Raw genomic sequence first — 19,230 nt, 5'->3', positions numbered from 1 at the left:
TTATTTTCAGAAAATTACAGGCTTTCGGATCTGTGGCACCACAATCTTGCTGCCACCACTATGCCCTATACACAGTCCTCTATTGTCGACTGCCAATGTCCACAGTGATAAACGTGTAGAGCTGATTCTTCTCAACCTTGTTTATTTTGTATTCAAGGGAGTTGATCCCATCTTGTTGCATGGCCGATTTGGTGTTGACGAGATTATTAAATCTTTGGGGATTAGCCTCATTATGCCGGTCTCTTACATGCTTGATCATTTTGTACCTCCCAGACTGCATGTCAGGCCGAGAAATAGTCATGGATTTCATGGTAAGTCTTGTGTAGAGATCGTCATCCTCGCCACCCCAGCCCCAGTAGTTATTTGAGAAGCCATTAATGGTCATGAACTGCTGTTTGGAGAATGACACAACCCCTCCAAAGATAGCTCCGTAGGGCAACATGAAATTAAATGTGTCAACAGCCACAGACAGGTGTCTGGGCTTACCGAAGCAGCCATAAATGTTACGGTCATCAAGAGGGACTAGATCCACATCAGAGAAGACAAAGCAATTATAGTTGTCCTCCTTCAGTGCCTGGACAAAGCCTACATTAAACAATTTGGCCCTGTTGAATGTCCCCTCACCATCCTGGTTAATGATGTACACTCCATAGTCCAGCTGTTGGCGCTGCAGAATGGGATGGAGGTAGTAAAGCCACTGTATCAGGTGTTGATGCCGATTGCGGAACGGAATGATGATTGCCACCTAAAAGAAAAGGGGCATTTTAAAGATATTTTAGGATCAAAGTGGGTCAGTGAAGAGCTAAGGAGGTTTCTGCTGTGGTAACTTAAATTCACTGACTCACGCACTCACCAATTTACACTCACTGAATTCTCACATGGACTGACTGAGCCCTTTAACTTATGACAGCAAATGTCCAACCGCAGTGTTCTGTATCTGTGCCTAGGGCGGTAGGGTAAGGTGGTGATTGAGTGTTGTTATATATATATATATATATATATATATATATATATATATATATATATATATATATATATATATACCTTTTTTTAAATACATATATCTTTTTTTAATTTTAAGATAGATAGGAGTGGTGCTCAACCACAAAGCCAAACATATATAATCTGTAGCGAATGGATCGGTCGCTATTTTTTTCCATGAAATGCATCTTTTTAGGGAGAGTTGCATGCTACTTCATTGCAACTTCACGTAATGTCTATAGTGTTTGTGGGTATACGTTTTACAAAAACAGATTAAACATGAATGTGTTCTGTGTGTTCCTGGCAATTTTCGCATAGACTGACAAGAATCCACTGAAACAAAACAGTGTTATCTTGCTGGTGTCAAAGTATTCATGGAACGCAAAACCTCCACGAGGAGGTGTCAACAAAAGGCAGCATTGAATTGGATGATGTAATAGATTTTCAATATGGTAGCTCTATGACAGCTTTAATTAACCAGCCTATAAGCTTAAATCAAATGCATTGTCAGGGCTAGATTGGGACATTATATTTGTATTTCATTTAATAATTTAAGGACTGGACATACAGGTCCCACACTAGCCACCCAGGCTCTATCCATACTCTAACGATCCAAGCTGTATGCAAAATCTGTGTATTTGACTGGCCATTTTCTGGTTTGCCTGCCACTGGTCCCCATGCAAATGGAGACCAAAAATATTTAGTATGCATTCTGCAAGAGCAGGGGTTCACAAACGGTTTCATACTGTGAAGGTGCTTAATTTTGGCCCCGGACCTACCAAATATTATTTTACAGTTAAATAAACAATACATTTACTGCGAGAGTGAGGTCTAGCCAACCATGTCTCATTACCATGTCCAAAATGTGGGAAAAATAATTTTACATATAGATCAAACCAAACAGATGAGGCATGCCAAAGTCAGACTATTTTATACAGATATTTTATTTAAACTTTTTCAACATTCAGTTCACATCAAGATTCAAACATGCAAATTAGAACATTAAAAATTTAAAAAAGTATTGTGAATATACAGGGCTCCATCTTGGTCCATCTAGGTATCCCTTATACCTAAACTTATTTACAGTTTTTGAAAAACATTTTAAAATAGTTAGCCGATCTACATCGAGACATTGTGAGCTTGTAGATCGGCTATGTGAACTATTTTAAAGGGTTTTATAAAATATTAATATTAATATAATATATTTATAAAATATATATAATTGAAATGAAAATTGTTTATAATTATGGCCACACCCACGTAACCCCCTGCTGTGGCCCACTTATGGCTCACGACCCATAGTTTTAAACTGGGAACAGGTGTGATTTTTTTAAACACATGTGAACATTCGATGAATACTGGTGAACATTTGGCAAAAATATATAGCATATTATCTACAGTACAAGCTCACGTGTCTCAACGCTGCCTTGCATTTCAGAAACGCCTTTTGGCAAAAATATATAGCATATTATCTATTATCTACAGTACAAGCTCACAATGCTGCCTTGCATTTCAGAAAGATTTATCTTCTTCTTGCTCCTTTTCTTTTCGGCTATGGAATAATATACATATTATGTAAAAAGAAATGTATGTAAAAAAAAAAAGTACAAAGTAAAATGAATATAATCATGTAAAACCATAACTGAAATGAAATAAATAAATATGAAATGAAATTAAATAATATATAAACATTTGTTGAAATTACGGTAGGTGAACATTGAGCGGAAATAGACAAACATGCAAAAATAGGCTTAGTGGAGCTGCTAATTTCACTACAACAAAGTAGTGGTTTAGCCTGTTGTGGCTGCGAGTATCAGGCTTTCTCCCAAGCGAGCCCTTCTGTAGTGCCTGGAGGGTAGTATTAGGTGGTGATTGAGATGGTGTGTTCTTTTGTGGTTTACGTTGGCCCTATTGTTTAGTTCTGTGAGGCTGGGTGTGGTCAGGTGAGAACAATGTTCTTGTTGGTTCTACGTGTGAATTTGGCTCAGTTACCAACATGTTAAAGAAGCAGGGAGAAGAGTACTGTATAGGATTAGTTGAATAATGCTCTTGTACAACAACAGGAGATCTGGGACAGCATATACAGGCTGATGACTGATAGTGTTTAGTGGCTATTTCTTCTTTGGGGGGGGGGGGGGGGGGTCATTATTGTGCTGGTATGACGTCCAGTGTCACTCTGAGGTATTTGAAACCATCAATAATATCAACTGTTTGGTTATCGATGAGAATGGAATGCTGAGATGTTGTTGGCGTTGAGGTGAAGATGGTCATTCTCACACCATTGACAACATTCAGCCACGTTGCGATAGTCCAGCTGGCAGAGTAGTATTTGAGGTAGGTACTGTAGACTAGAGACAACTGCTCTGGCAGACGGTCAGGCACTGTCTGACACGGTTGGAGGCGGTGCCTGGCACACACTCAAAGACAACAAAGTTGATGTACTGTAGTAGGTTAAAAAAAATCAGACCAGCCTGAAGTCCCATATGGAAAAAAATAACTACATTTGTATATGTTTTACATGAAACATGAAAAGATCCATAGTATTTTTTTGTAAAGTGAAACTTATATAATTTTGTCATTTATAGGAACTATATATAACAGTCAAAGCACATATAAGAGCCATAGTAAGTTTTTGTAAAGTGAAACCTATATAATTTTGTAACTTATAAGAACTATATGTGACGGTAAATCCACATACAATACTCTTAGTAAATTAGTATAAATTGAAATATATAGTTTGCCATGTATTTACCTCATAGATCACATGTTGTTTACTTGATTCATGGGGTGAGTGGTGCTGTGCTGTACGTACTGTGTGTGTGTGTGTGTGTGTGTGTGTGTGTGTGTGTGTGTGTGTGTGTGTGTGTGTGTGTGTGTGTGTGTGTGTGTGTGTGTGTGTGTGTGTGTGTGTGTGTGTGTGTGTGTGTGTGTGTGTGTGTGTGTGTGTGTGTGTGTGTGAGAACTGCTCAACAGTTCCATCCAGTGGTATTAGCGAGGTGTTTCAGCTGTTCGTGCTCGGACACAGGGACACGTATAGGGACACACATAGCTGCGTATAGAAGTGGCTAGCACTACTCAACAATAGTCATAAAATATTCCACCCACTGTTCCACCCACCCTGATATATTTCACAAGTGCCAGGTATCTCTGAATTGTTTTCCATGACGTAAGCCTCATAATAATCTATTTTGGACGGCCAATGTCCACTGTGACAAACGTGTAGAGCGTATCCTTCTCAACCTTGTTTCTGGTGTAGGTGAGGGAGTTGAGTCCATCTTTATCCATCGTGGATGCCGTTCTGGACAGCTTTCCGGGGTTCTGGGGATTAGGCTCATTATGCACATCTCGGTTATGCTTGATCATTTTGAACCTCCCAGTCTGCATGTCAGGCCGAGAGACACTGGTGAATTTTATGGCAGTTCTTTGGAAGACATCATCGTCCTCGCCGCCCCAGCCCCAAAACTCGTTCGGGAAGCCGTTAATGGTCAAGTACTGCTCTTTGGAGAACGACACAACCCCTCCAAAGATGTTTTGGTAGGGCAACCTGAAGTTAAATTTGTCAACAGCCACAGACAGGTGTCTGGGCTTATTAAAACAGCCATAGATGTTTCGGTCATCAAGAGGGATTAGATCCACGTCAGAGAAGACAAAGCAGGTGTAATTGTCCTTCATTGCCTCCGCAAAGCCTACATTCATCAATTTGGCCCTGTTGAAAGTCCCATCTCCGTCCTGGTTAATGACATAAACTCCATAGTCTAACTGTTGGCGCTGCAGAATGGGATGGAGGTAGTAAAGCCACTGTATCAGGTGTTGATGCCGATTGCGGAACGGAATGATGATTGCCACCTAAAAGAGAAGGGGCATTTTTTTTTATATTTTAGGATCAAAGGGAAGAGCGTGAAGAACTAAGGAGGTTGCTGCTGTGGTGATGGCACACTCACTGACTGTCATCGAAACACACTCACTGGTTGAGTGGGTGTCAATTGTGGCGGGCACAGGCCCACTGGACATACAGGCTCCACAACAAGCTGTATGTAAAGTTAAACATATCCGAGCTGTCTGTGTGCCATGACACTCCAGGCAAGGCATGCACACTATTACGTCATAGTCCAATAGAAAATAATTATACAACAAAGCATTACTCACCTTTTCAAATTCCACCCCACCCCCATGGCGTGACCCCCTAAAATAATCATATTTAACACTGACAAAGGCCTGCGCGCCAAAACGTATCTTTCTGGTTTGACTGCTGCTTGCGGATCCTAACTTTAGTAAACAAGATTCCCACTATTACTGAGAGTGCGGATTTTTTCACTGAACCTGCACCCAGCGTACGCCTGAACCCTCATAGACTGTCAACTTGAGTTGAGCGAGCCATCACTGAGGCCTGTGTACACAACACATGCACACAAACAGTTTGGTTGGTTGTTTTTCTTACTCAATCATCAATATCAGTGCTGTTAAGTATCCAATGGCAAGTACAGTATAGCCTAATCGGCACAATTCCGATTTCCATAAACTTCAGCTTGTGCTTGCTGACGCTACAGGCAGGATGCATCAGTCTTCCAGTGCATGTACACACAAATACATGCAAATAAGGATCCAAATGAGAAGCCACTGCACACGGTCAACACAAATAATACAACATTTTCGAGTTTCGAGGAAGCAATCTTATTGGTTGAAGCCTTCTAGCCGTGCTTCAAACGAGCATGAGATTGGGTGGCTAGGCTAGCGAGTTTCTTGGGATATTTGTGGCCATAGTTTTAAGGGTAACTGTTATATAATTGCAATATTACACCCGAGGGGGTGCTACATGTTGTCTCATTAAGACAGCCCTCCCCCTCTCCACAAGGTGGGGTGAGTGCACCAAAGCATTATGGTCATTATAGTAATCCAGCAATTTCCAGTCAAACACGCAGATCTACTACACAAAGATATCTACTCGGATATCGACTACTACACATACTATTAACATTGAATGACTGGAGTTTCTTCCAGCAGTGAAATGTCCCTTTAACAGTAGACCAACATTGTGATTGTTTTCACACACATGACACAGATGCACATGCAAACAACAGAACTACATACAGTTCAGACAGGGATAGAAGGAAGGATAGAAGGGGTATGAAGAAGTGGAGGATAGACGGGACAGTAGAGATGAGGGGAAGAGGTGAGATGGAGGACAGGAGAATGACTTACAATGACAATTAACATAAGTTGTGATGTATAGGCCTGCTGCATGTATCACACATGTAAAATTTACAAACCTACACATACTGTAATATTGCGTTTCCAAAATTGCTCTGCAGAAAATCCTGTATCCTGTGCGGCTATAGCGGGTACTGGTGCTTAATCAGTGTTTGGATTCAGACAAATCAACAAAGACTTTCCTTTTTGCTGTGTAGCTGAATTTCATTCTGTTTTGATGCCCGTTAATTATTCTGAGAAGATGGGCCGTAGTTTGCGGAAATGTGTCAAATCAATTGAGGATTAGTGATTAGTTGCAGGATATTTAATTAGAAACAGAACAAGCCAATAACCCCCATTCTTTCCATTACTCCATTCATTTTCCCACCTTATGACGTGAAATGCAGTCCGGTGGTTTGTATCGTCCTCCCTCAAGTCGAGTAGGGTTTGGGTTTATGTCTGCTCTCACAGACTCCATGGTCCTGCTCCAATTGAACTCCACATGAAGTGGACCCACCAGGTGAGGAGAGTACCCGGGACAGGGTGGCAGAACCACAGCATCAGTTGGCTTTTCCGTCTGGGTTTTGTTGAGCACGAGCAGTTCTTCATTCAGCCTATCCACATGATGATGATCTGACATTTCCACATGATGAAAAAAAATTATCTGTGTTGAACGCAGCCAGTACACAAGCAACACCACTACCTGCATCACTATTAAAGAAATAATTGCTACTTGTGTCTGCATATTTGCTTATATTCCTGCTGCAGTTTAGTGGCAGATGTGGAACCAATCGACGTTAAAGGAAATAAGAGCAGTCTCTCGTACTGGCCATACTGTCCCCCAGCTGTTTAAAGCTCTGCCATGCCAGAAATGCTACCAGACAGGTTTTTTGGTCGGGCAGGAAATGCGAGAAGGGCTTGACTGGGGCCAGTAGCAGAAAATCACCTGCTCCTTCACATTCACGCCCCTCCTCATTCACTTAATGTAGCCAGGTAAGCTTTGTTAAAGTCAAGAAACCTGAAGACTGATGATATTGGTTACAAATGGAAAGCATCGGCTACGTCGATGTAGGGCCTATTTTGTCTGTTTTACTTCCTCACCCTTTATTGATTTTGTAAATGATCACATTTAACTGCACTACAGTTTATTACAGTTATCGCCAAAGAACAACCACCGGTACACATTTTTAAATCAATGTCTGTTAACTACTGAGCCACTTAAAAAAAAACGAATTATGTTGGATAATAATAATTGAATCTCATCAATGCTAAAAGAGCCACTTGGCTGCAACGGTATGGTATGATATTATGCATCATATGGCTCTAATAGTGACGTTTCAGTTGAGTCGGGTGTGCAGAGATCATGATGACACCAGGCTGGACAAGATCTGAAGTTTAATATAAAAAATATATACAGTATATATACACCAGAGGTTTTCAACTGGTGGTCTGTGGACCACTGGTGGTCCGTGAAAGTATTGCATGTGGTCCCTGACCATGCATTTAGTAATGTAGGAAAGATTTGTTTTTATTGACCACTAGTTTTTTTTTACCTGGTGACAGTGGTGATGGATGTATGATGGCACATCAATGTTGTCAGTTACTGAGAAGGAAGTCAGATGTAAAGAACTTCCACAGAAAAGGAAGTTAGAATTTCAAGGGAAAGTTTACCAGATTTACTGGTTGAGTCACCATTATGAGGAAATGTGCCCAACTGCCCATATAATCATGCAATCGCATGTGTCTGCTATGATTGAGTTTAATATCGAAGGTTAAGAGAACAGAATAAGGGCAACAATGGGAAACCTCGGGGCACAGTTCTCCACCAGGGCAGGTCAGGTTGTGGCCTCCTGGTGGCGCTATAATAGTCCAATGTGAAAAGGTCAAACTCAACACCAAAGCAGTTTACAGAGTTCATCCACAAACAGCCGGGGGTTGAAGTGTTGAAAGATGATGACAATTCAAACAGGTTATATTAGCTTGCCACTCCTAAGCAAACTGCAAGTTCCTGTATAATCAGTGTTGCACTTTCGAGAAAGGTGCACCATTTACTATTTTATAGTATAAATGTTTACAAGTGTACGTTTGTCTGTATTGACTGCTAATTTTGTATGAGTAGTAGTAGTAGACTGCTACTACGACTGTGGCAAAAATAAAGTCTATAGTCTGTGATTATGGATGGCAGCAGCGTGGCAACTTCAGGGTGGGAATAGCCATGTTGTCGTAATTATTAAGATGGGGGCAAAATAAATACTATTAAAAGCAATAACAGGTCAGCCCCGGCCCATTATTGGTCGGTCCACCAACTAATAATGCCCTGTTTGCCAGATTTTCAATCCACCACTGTCGCTTTATTTGCGTTGTTTGTATGTGTGTTATGTGTTTACACTGTGGGTGGGGTAGCTACAGGGAGTGCCCCCCATCTCTTCCATGGTTTTGGTGGTTGGTGACGTTATGGATAAAAGAGTGCTCCTATTGAAAGCAACCATGGTCATGTCTCTTCCTTCAGAAGAGAAATCCACCTGGTGTGACTTTGGTGTCAGAATTGGGATGATACAAATGGAAGAGATTGAGATTTTACTTTGGCCATTCAAATATAGCAGATATACAAGCTCATTTCACTATAATTATAAACGGTAATGGGTAAGATTTGATAACTTATTTTCCACTTCATCTTCAGCAATCCTTTCATGTCCCTTAATCAGTCTGAAACTGTAAAACCTGAACATCTGCTCTCCTTTCTTTCTTTTTTTGTGTGTGTGTGTGTGTGTGTGTGTGTGTGTGTGTGTGTGTGTGTGTGTGTGTGTGTGTGTGTGTGTGTGTGTCATTGACTGACACCACAGGCTGGCCACACAAAAATAAACACGTGAGCTATTAGTCCCCATATGGATCCCCGGCCTAGATCATGGGTTTTCAACAGGTGGTCCGTGGACTACTGGTGGTCCGTGAAGGTGTTGCATGTGGTCCCTGACCATGCATTTAGTAATGTAGGAAAGTGAAGATTCATATTTGAATTTATTGTATTGACCACAAGTTGAGAAACAATGCAGTAAATAATCTGGTGACAAATGATTACGCATCGATGTTGTCAGTTAGGGACCGTACCCAAGTTCCCTCAGCCCTATGTTCCCTCAGCCCTATGTTCCCTCAGGCCTATGTTCCCTCAGCCCTATATGTTCCCTCAGCCCTATATGTTCCCTCAGCCCTATATGTTCCCTCAGCCCTATGCTCCCTCATTCCAAAACAGACAGGGGGGGGGGGGGGGGGGGCAGTAGTTCACCCTGCAGCAACAGAACACATTACAGATACCAAGTTACAGCAATGACACTACTGCATGGGGTCTAGTCTATCTACTTTGTTATAGCAAATGCTCCACAACAACACAGTGAAACAGTGAACAGTGAAACATTCCTTAAACAGTACTTAATTATCTGTTTTGAATCTCAGGTATGTTTCCATTGCATAGTTGTCTCATCAACCTAGAGTACACACCTTAATGAACTGACACCAACTATTTAAGCTACGTTGACAAACACAAAACTAGTTTAGCTTGTAGAACATCCTGTCTCCTCATGTCCCCAAGTAACACTGTCCTCTGAAAGGCCATCTGCAATAACCTAATATTAAGTATACTGCGCACCCATTCACCTTTGCAGCTAAGTGTCCCTTTCTCGGACTGCAACTGTAGCCTACTTACTGTATAAGACGGAAGACCCATTTATTGAAATCCCAAACATGGAATATACTTGGACCATGCATTATGCCACATATAATGCCTGTCTGGACGGCCACCTGCCAGTATACAGTGGATAACTTCCCAGTCTTTCTGGGTAAGTTGGGTGACTATATAGCTGGCAAAGTGATTTCCTCGGGTGCAGATAACTGCTGTATTATCATGATTATTGGTGGTGGTGGCAATATTAATAATTTTAGTCTGAATATATCAAATCCTGTTTTGAGGATCACACAAGAATAGCATCACTTTATGGACAAAATAACACCCAAAAGGGTTCATAATTTCAGTCTGCTTGAGGTGTAATGCAGCTTTAAACAAAATAGCAGACAGTGGCACTGGTACATATCTGAACTCATCTTCTCACAGTGCGTGTCAACCACATAGCCAATGATGTTTTTCATACCAATCGTTGCATAGAAGCATCATGGTTTTGTTATGCGTACACACCCATGGTACTGTGCCAAGAGAACTCATAAATCAAACGCACGTACAGTACACGCAGTCAAGTTGTTTACAGTCTACCAATGTTAACCATCTCAAACCCACACCCTAACCTCCCACGGGGAAGCACACCTAAACCTAACCTAACCTGTTTAATTATTTAATTATTTAGTTTTATGAAGGTTTACATTTTATACTGTGAATTAATTGCACTAGCAAAGTGTAACATGCAGTGAGGACGGAACGTTTGTTCTACCCCATTGGTTCCTAATATAAGGAGTCTTCTACCCCATTGGTTCTCTGGGGTCCTAATATAAGGAGTGTTCTACCCCATTGGTTCTCTGGGGTCCTAATATAAGGAGTGTTCTACCCCATTGGTTCTCTGGGGTCCTAATATAAGGAGTCTTCTACCCCATTGGTTCTCTGGGGTCCTAATATAAGGAGTGTTCTACCCCATTGGTTCTCTGGGGTCCTAATATAAGGAGTGTTCTACCCCATTGGTTCTCTGGGGTCCTAATATAAGGAGTCTTCTACCCCATTGGTTCTCTGGGGTCCTAATATAAGGAGTCTTCTACCCCATTGGTTCTCTGGGGTCCTAATATAAGGAGTGTTCTACCCCATTGGTTCTCTGGGGTCCTAATATAAGGAGTGTTCTACCCCATTGGTTCTCTGGGGTCCTAATATAAGGAGTCTTCTACCCCATTGGTTCTCTGGGGTCCTAATATAAGGAGTGCCGTAACAGAGGCTTGTCATGTCAGCTGTCACTCAACTCAATGAAGGCGTGTTTTGGGCTGTAAAACAATCTGCCCATTTTGACCTATTTAGTTTTTCTTGCAAATATTTGATGCTGCTGCTTTAGATTCTACCAGCATATAAACACAGCAGAGGCCCTTCCAGGGACCCCTGGTGGGTGCCACAGGCACACAGTTTCATTCGACTATGAATGGGACTTTTGCGCCATGATACAGTAAGTGCCCTCTTGCCCTTATATGCCCCAAGGGCTAACTGAGCTGACAGTCCTGGTCCACCTAAATGCTCCAGGGTATGCCCTATACCCTATAGGTATACCAGGGTCAACTCACATAAGTTACCCCAACCTAAAAGTCTATGTACGTGACCTGCCTCGTCTAGAGGCGACACCCAGGACTACGTGAGTCATAGCAAGCTCTGCCACGTTCAGGTTATAGAATCTTGCAAAAAGTTGACGGATGACCGACTTGCAACCGTACACAAAACGTAAAGTGGGCTGTTATAGCGCCACCATGAGGCCGACCGATATAATTATAAGTTCATTCATTTTAGTAATTATTATTAACCTATTATTATGACTAGACGAGATAAGCTGTCAGCCAATTTCATTGGGAAAAAAATGCTGTCTGTATTAAACTATACACTATTATACTTATTACACTATTACACTATTATACTTATTACACTATTACACTATTATACTTATTACACTATTACATTTATTACACTTATCGGATTGAGGGAACATAGGGCTGAGGGAACATAGGGTCTGTTTTGGAATGGGACAACATAGGGCTGAGGGAACATAAGGTCTGTTTTGGAATGGGACAACATAGGGCTGAGGGAACATAGGGACAACCCCGTCAGTTACTGGGAAGACGGATCTCAAGGAAACTATACCGGATTGCCTGGTTGAGTCACCATTATAAGGAAATGTGCCCATAATGAATCGCAAGTGTCTGCTTACTGAGTCATAGAATAAGTTACAATGAACAGCAACATGAGTTTAATATGGAAGGTTAATTTTTTTCCCCCACACCACGACCATATCCCCCCTCCCAACACAACAGTGGTCCCCAGGTTGATTCTCAGTCAGGGTGGTGGTCCCCAGGTTGATTCTCAGTCAGGGTGGTGGTCCCCAGGTTGATTCTCAGTCAGGGTGGTGGTCCCCAGGTTGATTCTCAGTCAGGGTGGTGGTCCCCAGGTTGATTCTCAGTCAGGGTGGTGGTCCCCAGGTTGATTCTCAGTCAGGATGGTGGTCCCCAGGTTGATTCTCAGTCAGGATGGTGGTCTCCAGGTTGATTCTCAGTCAGGGTGGTGGTCCCCAGGTTGATTCTCAGTCAGGATGGTGGTCCCCAGGTTGATTCTCAGTCAGGATGGTGGTCCCCAGGTTGATTCTCAGTCAGGATGGTGGTCTCCAGGTTGATTCTCAGTCAGGGTGGTGGTCCCCAGGTTGATTCTTAGTCAGGGTGGTGGTCCCCAGGTTGATTCTCAGTCAGGGTGGTGGTCCCCAGGTTGATTCTCAGTCAGGATGGTGGTCCCCAGGTTGATTCTCAGTCAGGGTGGTGGTCCCCAGGTTGATTCTCAGTCAGGGTGGTGGTCCCCAGGTTGATTCTCAGTCAGGGTGGTGGTCCCCAGGTTGATTCTCAGTCAGGGTGGTGGTCCCCAGGTTGATTCTCAGTCAGGGTGGTGGTCCCCAGGTTGATTCTTAGTCAGGGTGGTGGTCCCTGGTTGATTCTCAGTCAGGATGGTGGTCCCCAGGTTGATTCTCAGTCAGGATGGTGGTCCCCAGGTTGATTCTCAGTCAGGGTGGTGGTCCCTGGTTGATTCTTAGTCAGGGTGGTGGTCCCCAGGTTGAATCTTAGTCAGGGTGGTGGTCCCCAGGTTGAATCTTAGTCAGGGTGGTGGTCCCCAGGTTGAATCTTAGTCAGGGTGGTGGTCCCCAGGTTGATTCTCAGTCAGGATGGTGGTCCCCAGGTTGATTCTCAGTCAGGATGGTGGTCCCCAGGTTGATTCTCAGTCAGGGTGGTGGTCCCCAGGTTGATTCTCAGTCAGGATGGTGGTCCCCAGGTTGATTCTTAGTCAGGGTGGTGGTCCCCAGGTTGATTCTTAGTCAGGATGGTGGTCCCCAGGTTGATTCTCAGTCAGGATGGTGGTCCCCAGGTTGATTCTCAGTCAGGGTGGTGGTCCCCAGGTTGATTCTCAGTCAGGATGGTGGTCCCCAGGTTGATTCTTAGTCAGGGTGGTGGTCCCCAGGTTGATTCTTAGTCAGGATGGTGGTCCCCAGGTTGATTCTCAGTCAGGGTGGTGGTCCCCAGGTTGATTCTCAGTCAGGGTGGTGGTCCCCAGGTTGATTCTCAGTCAGGGTGGTGGTCCCCAGGTTGATTCTTAGTCAGGATGGTGGTCCCCAGGTTGATTCTCAGTCAGGATGGTGGTCCCCAGGTTGATTCTCAGTCAGGATGGTGGTCTCCAGGTTGATTCTCAGTCAGGGTGGTGGTCCCCAGGTTGATTCTCAGTCAGGGTGGTGGTCCCTGGTTCATACTCAGTTGAAAACCCCTGCCCTAGATCCACCTAATCAAATGCATTTAGTTCTTACTAATGTCTCGCCACAGCTGCCTGTACCTGAATTCATTGCATTTCGAATACCTGTGGCCATGAAAGTTATGTGTATATGTACGAAAATGAGGCTGAGCACAAATGAATATGTGCAAAAGGCGATAGTTATGAAAATCAAGAACAAAAAGGTAGCCTACACCATTCTATATTTCCTTCCATTGCATATTTCCAGACAGCACTTTCTGGCTGTAACAAAGGGGAGAGGTGGAGTTGCTCATATTTGTCACTCACTGTAAAGAAAATGTGTGGCTGGTGCTGGTGCATCAAATGAGTAATTCAACCGAAAAACTAACATTTATACAGGGTTCCCACGGTCATGACATTCCTGGAAATATTTTGAGTTTATCACAGGTCCTGGAATTCATCAAGAGTCCTGGAAAAACATTTGGCTATCCATTGTTTTTGGCTATTTATTTTGTTCTGAGATCCGAGTGGAGCAGACATAACAAAAAGAAAAAGAAAGAAAGAAAGAAAGAAAGAAAGAAAGAAAGAAAGAGGCAGCCACGCACCGGAATGACATTAAATCGCATGTTTTCTTCTCAATGAATAAAGTAATCCATGATTGATCACTCACACCATTGAGTCCACGTTTGATGCGTTTTGCTTTCACTTTAACTGACCGGGAAATACGTTTTCCCGGTTCCCCCATATATTGCGCTGCAGTATCCCTGCTGATCCCTGGTCAGCCAGTGACAGCAGCAGCCTGAGCCACTGCTGTTTCTGTTTTCACACCTACTACAGCCAACGTACCAGTAAGATGCCCTGAGGCTGAGGGTGAGAAGCGACCTCGCCCTAAAGGGCGATGTTGCGTGCATGCATCCGCCTGCAGGGTAACGGCAGACGGCAGACTACTGGGCGAGCGCTGGCGCTTTGTCATGGGGGGGTCAGATCAACAATGAATTCTGTACTGGCCATATATGGAGCATGTCTTGAGTGTACAGGTTTTGATGAGGTCAGATCAACATGTGTAATGTCAGAACAGGAAGGACGTGGGGTGGGATCAACATAATTATGAAATGTCAAAACAGCTCCATATATGAAGATATAATAAGGGTTTGAGGTTGCTGGCTGGCTCCATATATGCAGATCTAGCTGATGATCCAGTCTTCTCCATGTATGGTTATCCAGGGTTAGATGAGGGGAGCATCTCTAAACAGTTTCGACCCCAGTATTGAGCCCTGCGGCACCCCACATGTGATAGGTGATAGCCTATTGTGTACTGGATGTGAGAACAAGCTATAAGCTCACAACGTACTGCAGCGTGATCATCCTATGACATAGGATAGGTGTAGCAAAGATTTGGCTCAAATTTGGAATGGAATTATATATAATATAATATAATATTCTATATTCTATGCTTTATTGTTGCTATACACTGCCTGCATGTCTTTGGGCATTGCACATAGGAGTAAGAGACTCATTATTGTGCTGAATGATTGTTACATAGGCCTGGAAATTGAGTTAAATATTCTGGAAAGGTTTTGGAAATTCATTGGTATAAATGTTCTGTAGGAAACTAACTTATAAGAAAAGAACGCTACAACTACAAGGCATTCAATCTCTATTTTGGCGGGACCATATTGGTAAACCCAAATGTGCAAGGGTAGCAAGATTCAGATTAACTTTATTGTCACTTAGATGCACTGTTTAGGTACATGATATGTGCATGTGAAAATATCGCGAGACATTGCCAAAGAATGTCAGTCAAAGCCAGTGCAATTTTCCAGTACAATTTGTACAGAGTAATTGCACATTCACTTCACTTGTCACTGTCCTTAAACAGGCAGACTGATAAAACACAGCCTACAGGTACAATCTACCTCTAGTATTTATGATTATATATAATAATATAATTATTTATTTTGATTGCGTGCCAACTTCCAAGTGCGATGCCAAACGTTCCCGTCTATGTCTAGTCTAGTAGTCTGTTGCCTGTAATGCTACTGAATTACACCACATGAACCCTTTTCTGGACATGTCATAAGAGGATATTCGGCAAAAATAGGCAAACATTCTGCAAAGAATAAGGCAAGTGAACCTTTGGCAAAAGTTCCACTATTTTCAGCAAATATAGATTTGGTGTAATGTAGAGGGAAACAAATGAAATGAGGGGCCAAGTACAAACCCCTGGGGGACCTCGTTCAACAAAGTATTTGGGGTTTAACCCATTTTGGGCGGGAACCCCTTTTGGTGTTAGCATTACGTTATGCTTTAGCTATTGAAAAATAGCAGATCTACAAGCTCATAGCGCGCCACCGAGTGGCGCGCTACAAGCTTGTAGGTCTGCTATTTTAGAAAAATCAAAGAACCACTGACTATTTTTAGAATCTGATCTCAGGTCAGAATGGGTTTAAGCAGTTAAGCTTATTCCTTGTAGGCTCTTCATGATGACTCTTGTAGGCTACTCAAAGCATGCAGTCAAAGACGGCATTGGTCTTAGAATGTGGTAAAGGCACTGTATTGTTTAAGCCAGTAGGTGGCAGTATGTTAATTTACCATTACCTTCAACTCCACTGTCAGCATTTAATGCCAGTATGAAATTAAGTGTTGCTTTATTTCTCATCTGCCTTATCATTGCTGTCTTGGCAGAAACCATGTAGAGTATCTCCATATTTCAACTTTTTATGTTTTTTCGTAAATATTTGAATGCCCTAGCTACTTAATAATACCAGAACGTCACACAAAGGTAGTGAAACTATCCAGAAGCTTTTAAATGTCTTTAAATTATAACAACAAAGGAACCGGTTTTGGACATACAAGCAGTTGGGGGAAGTAACATTAATAACATTTTCCTAAATACTGTACTTAAGTACAATTTTGAGGTATTTGTAAGCTACTTTACTTCAGTGATTCTTCCATCTTCCAAATATTGTGCTTTTACTCCACTACATTTATTTGAAAACTTTTGTTACTATAGTTGCTTTGTAGATTTTGATTATTATTACAAAACATAAACATAAACCACGTTAAACATTAACCACTTCAGCCCTATACATTTTGGCCATTTGAATAGCTGATCAACAAGCTCACAATGCGTAGCGATGCAACACATTGTGAGCTTGTAGATCTGCATACATGAAATGGGACATTCTGCAGCATAATGAGTACTTTTACTTTTGATACTTCAAGTACATTTTGATTCCAAGACTTTTGTACTTTTACTAAAGTGCATTTTGAATTCCGGACTTTGACTTGTAACAGAGTAGGCCGATTTCTATAGTGTAGTATTGATATATTTACTTAAGTAAAAAATAAAGCAGCATTATGCTCACCCTTACAGTACAACAAATGGCCGTAAACTATGAGCATGTAACGGCAAACAAGCAGTATATCTTTCAGCTTTGTTTGTCCAGTCATACTGAAGAACTGTAGTGATACAACTTGTTGCACTCAGGATAAAATATCCACTCAAATATAAAAGCAATCTGTTTAGGCCAGTGGATTTCAAAGTGGGGCTCCCGGACCCTCAGGAGTCCTTGAAGAGGTTCCAGGGGAACCAGGGGTTCACAGCAAATTATAGAAAATATGTTTAAAGGACCACTTCACCACTTTTCAACCTATCTTCATATAATAGGTCCTCATTAAGGAGGGCTGTGGGCAGTTCAGAAACCGTCTTCCAGTGACATCATCGATGGGGAATACAAGCTAATAAAAACTGCAGGCTTTCTAGTCCTGAAAAGTTGCAATGCGAAAACGGAAGCCATCGTTCTCACGATAATGAAAATCTAAACATTTTTGTAAAAAAATCTTGTTTAAAAAATAATCTGCCTAATGATGATGCCACTGGAAGACAGTTTCTAAACTGCCCACAGCCCTCCTATGAGACACAGACTGAGTAGAAACGAATCGTGTCATTTTATCATGATTATTAGTGAGTACCTATTATATGAAGATAGGTTGAAAAGTGGTCCTTTAATCAATTCAACCCAATGCATACTAGAAAATAGCCGATCAACAAGTTCACATCATGTCGCCATAAGACGTGTTAGTCCCTAACACAAACATGAAATCCCATTAACAATAAAAAATAATTTAATGTTTGTTTTAACACCGTTTGTTTTACATCGCCATTACATCACCTAACCATAGCAACATGAGGTTAGACTTTAATATATTAGAGTTAGATTAACAATAGAGGTTACAACTTACACATAAAACAAAGTATCATCTTACTTTGTAGGATGATAAGAGCGCCCCTCACTTCGCACGGGTGTGATTCTTTTTAATACATAGTAACTGTCAAAGCTTATAACAAAGTTCTGGTGGTATGATGTTACCATGCAAAGGGACTTTTAATGGTGAATCAACACCTGCTCTGCGTTGCCAATAGTGGCAGTGAGCTGGTCAAACGGGTCTTTCTTTTTTTTATTATCTCTTCTCGGCTCAAAGCCCATCAACAGAATCTTTCCTCCTCAAAGACGTAGCAAGCAAGTGCTTCTTTGTGTCACTTTTCTGGCACAATGTAATGTGTTTGATGTAGCCTATTTAACCTTCACAATGAAAAGAATATATACTATTCAAACTGATGTTTAGAACCATAACTTACTTTTTATCTTGCTCATGTTGGTTAATCAAAATAATGATTGTGACCAGATTGTGACCAAAGCTGAAATCGACATGTAAATATGAAATAAATGCTTTAACATGTAGCTAGGTGTGATGTTAGAGACCACAGAAGTGAACCTTTCAAGCCTGTTTCCTCAACTCGCTGTTTTCTGCAAGACATTACTCTATAAGCCATATCTGCAAAACTGGTGGGTCAAACTGAACAACCAATATGTCAATTTGAAGCTATGATGCTTACATAAAACATGAAAAAACTTCCAATGGCAGTCCCTCAGTCAAATTTTGTCACATTTGTAGGCCTATATCATTTTCTACACACATCAATAATGGAGTTGGAACTCCCATGGTGTTTAAATCCGGTGCAGCGTGCACACGTGCAATTCCCTACTGTTTGAAATGGTCTAACTGCCTTTTTATTTGAAAGGAGAAAAAAAAAAATCCTATCCAACCTCTTCATCCACCTTCCAGCTCTCAGTCTCATTCCCATCCGTAGAGCGTGGACGTGTTGTGTACGACAGGCGTGCCATAAATTTGAACAGAGAACACATTTTCCATAATTTAGCAGTGCCATTATGGCAAAAAGTGCAGCAATGCTGTGAATAATACAGGCCCTTTCAGCATCGCAGGTGCTGGAGAGCTAGCCATAAAGGAGCCAAAGGAGGACATATGCAAAACAGCCATAGCCATTGTCCCATAGATCAGCACTTTGGCAGGAGGACCAGCCCCCTGTCTTACTAGCTGGTTAGCATACAGTAGCTCGGCAAGCGCTCAGACTATAGGTTCGTGTAATTGCCATGGGGGTACCGTACGTGTGAATGAGTCACGGTAAATCTCCCGGGCCAATTTGATAAGAGCCAAGCGTGCATTGGGGCCACCGTTAGCCGGCGTGGCTAACCCGGTTTGCAGCCATATGAAATAGCCGTAGGAGGGCCCCCCCCTTCGCTGCCGTTTGA

General features: G+C 42.1%; 2 protein-coding genes across 2 annotated transcripts; both read right to left on the bottom strand.

The window, feature by feature from the left end:
* Window positions 1-1,582, bottom strand: LOC308310662 (beta-1,4-galactosyltransferase 1-like; the record flags this gene model as incomplete). The annotated part of the gene is made up of 2 exons (XM_080757043.1): window positions 1-745; window positions 1,550-1,582. The coding sequence occupies 2 exons, from the start codon at window positions 1,580-1,582 to the stop codon at window positions 80-82; spliced, it is 699 nt and encodes a 232-aa protein (XP_080613169.1). The 3' UTR covers window positions 1-79.
* A 2,344-nt stretch (window positions 1,583-3,926) lies between these two features.
* On the bottom strand, window positions 3,927-6,985 carry LOC308311087 (beta-1,4-galactosyltransferase 1-like). The gene is made up of 2 exons (XM_080757608.1): window positions 6,557-6,985; window positions 3,927-4,827 (listed from the first exon to the last, which is right to left on the bottom strand). Exons 1-2 carry the CDS (start codon window positions 6,911-6,913, stop codon window positions 4,165-4,167), a joined length of 1,020 nt encoding a protein of 339 aa, XP_080613734.1. The 5' UTR covers window positions 6,914-6,985; the 3' UTR covers window positions 3,927-4,164.
* Window positions 6,986-19,230: the final 12,245 nt, after the last annotated feature.

Source organism: Protomyctophum bolini, assembly GCF_963924005.1.
Source record: "Protomyctophum bolini genome assembly, chromosome: 23".
Classification (NCBI taxonomy): Eukaryota; Metazoa; Chordata; class Actinopteri; order Myctophiformes; family Myctophidae; genus Protomyctophum; species Protomyctophum bolini.
This window is presented reverse-complemented; position numbering and strand designations above follow the sequence as displayed.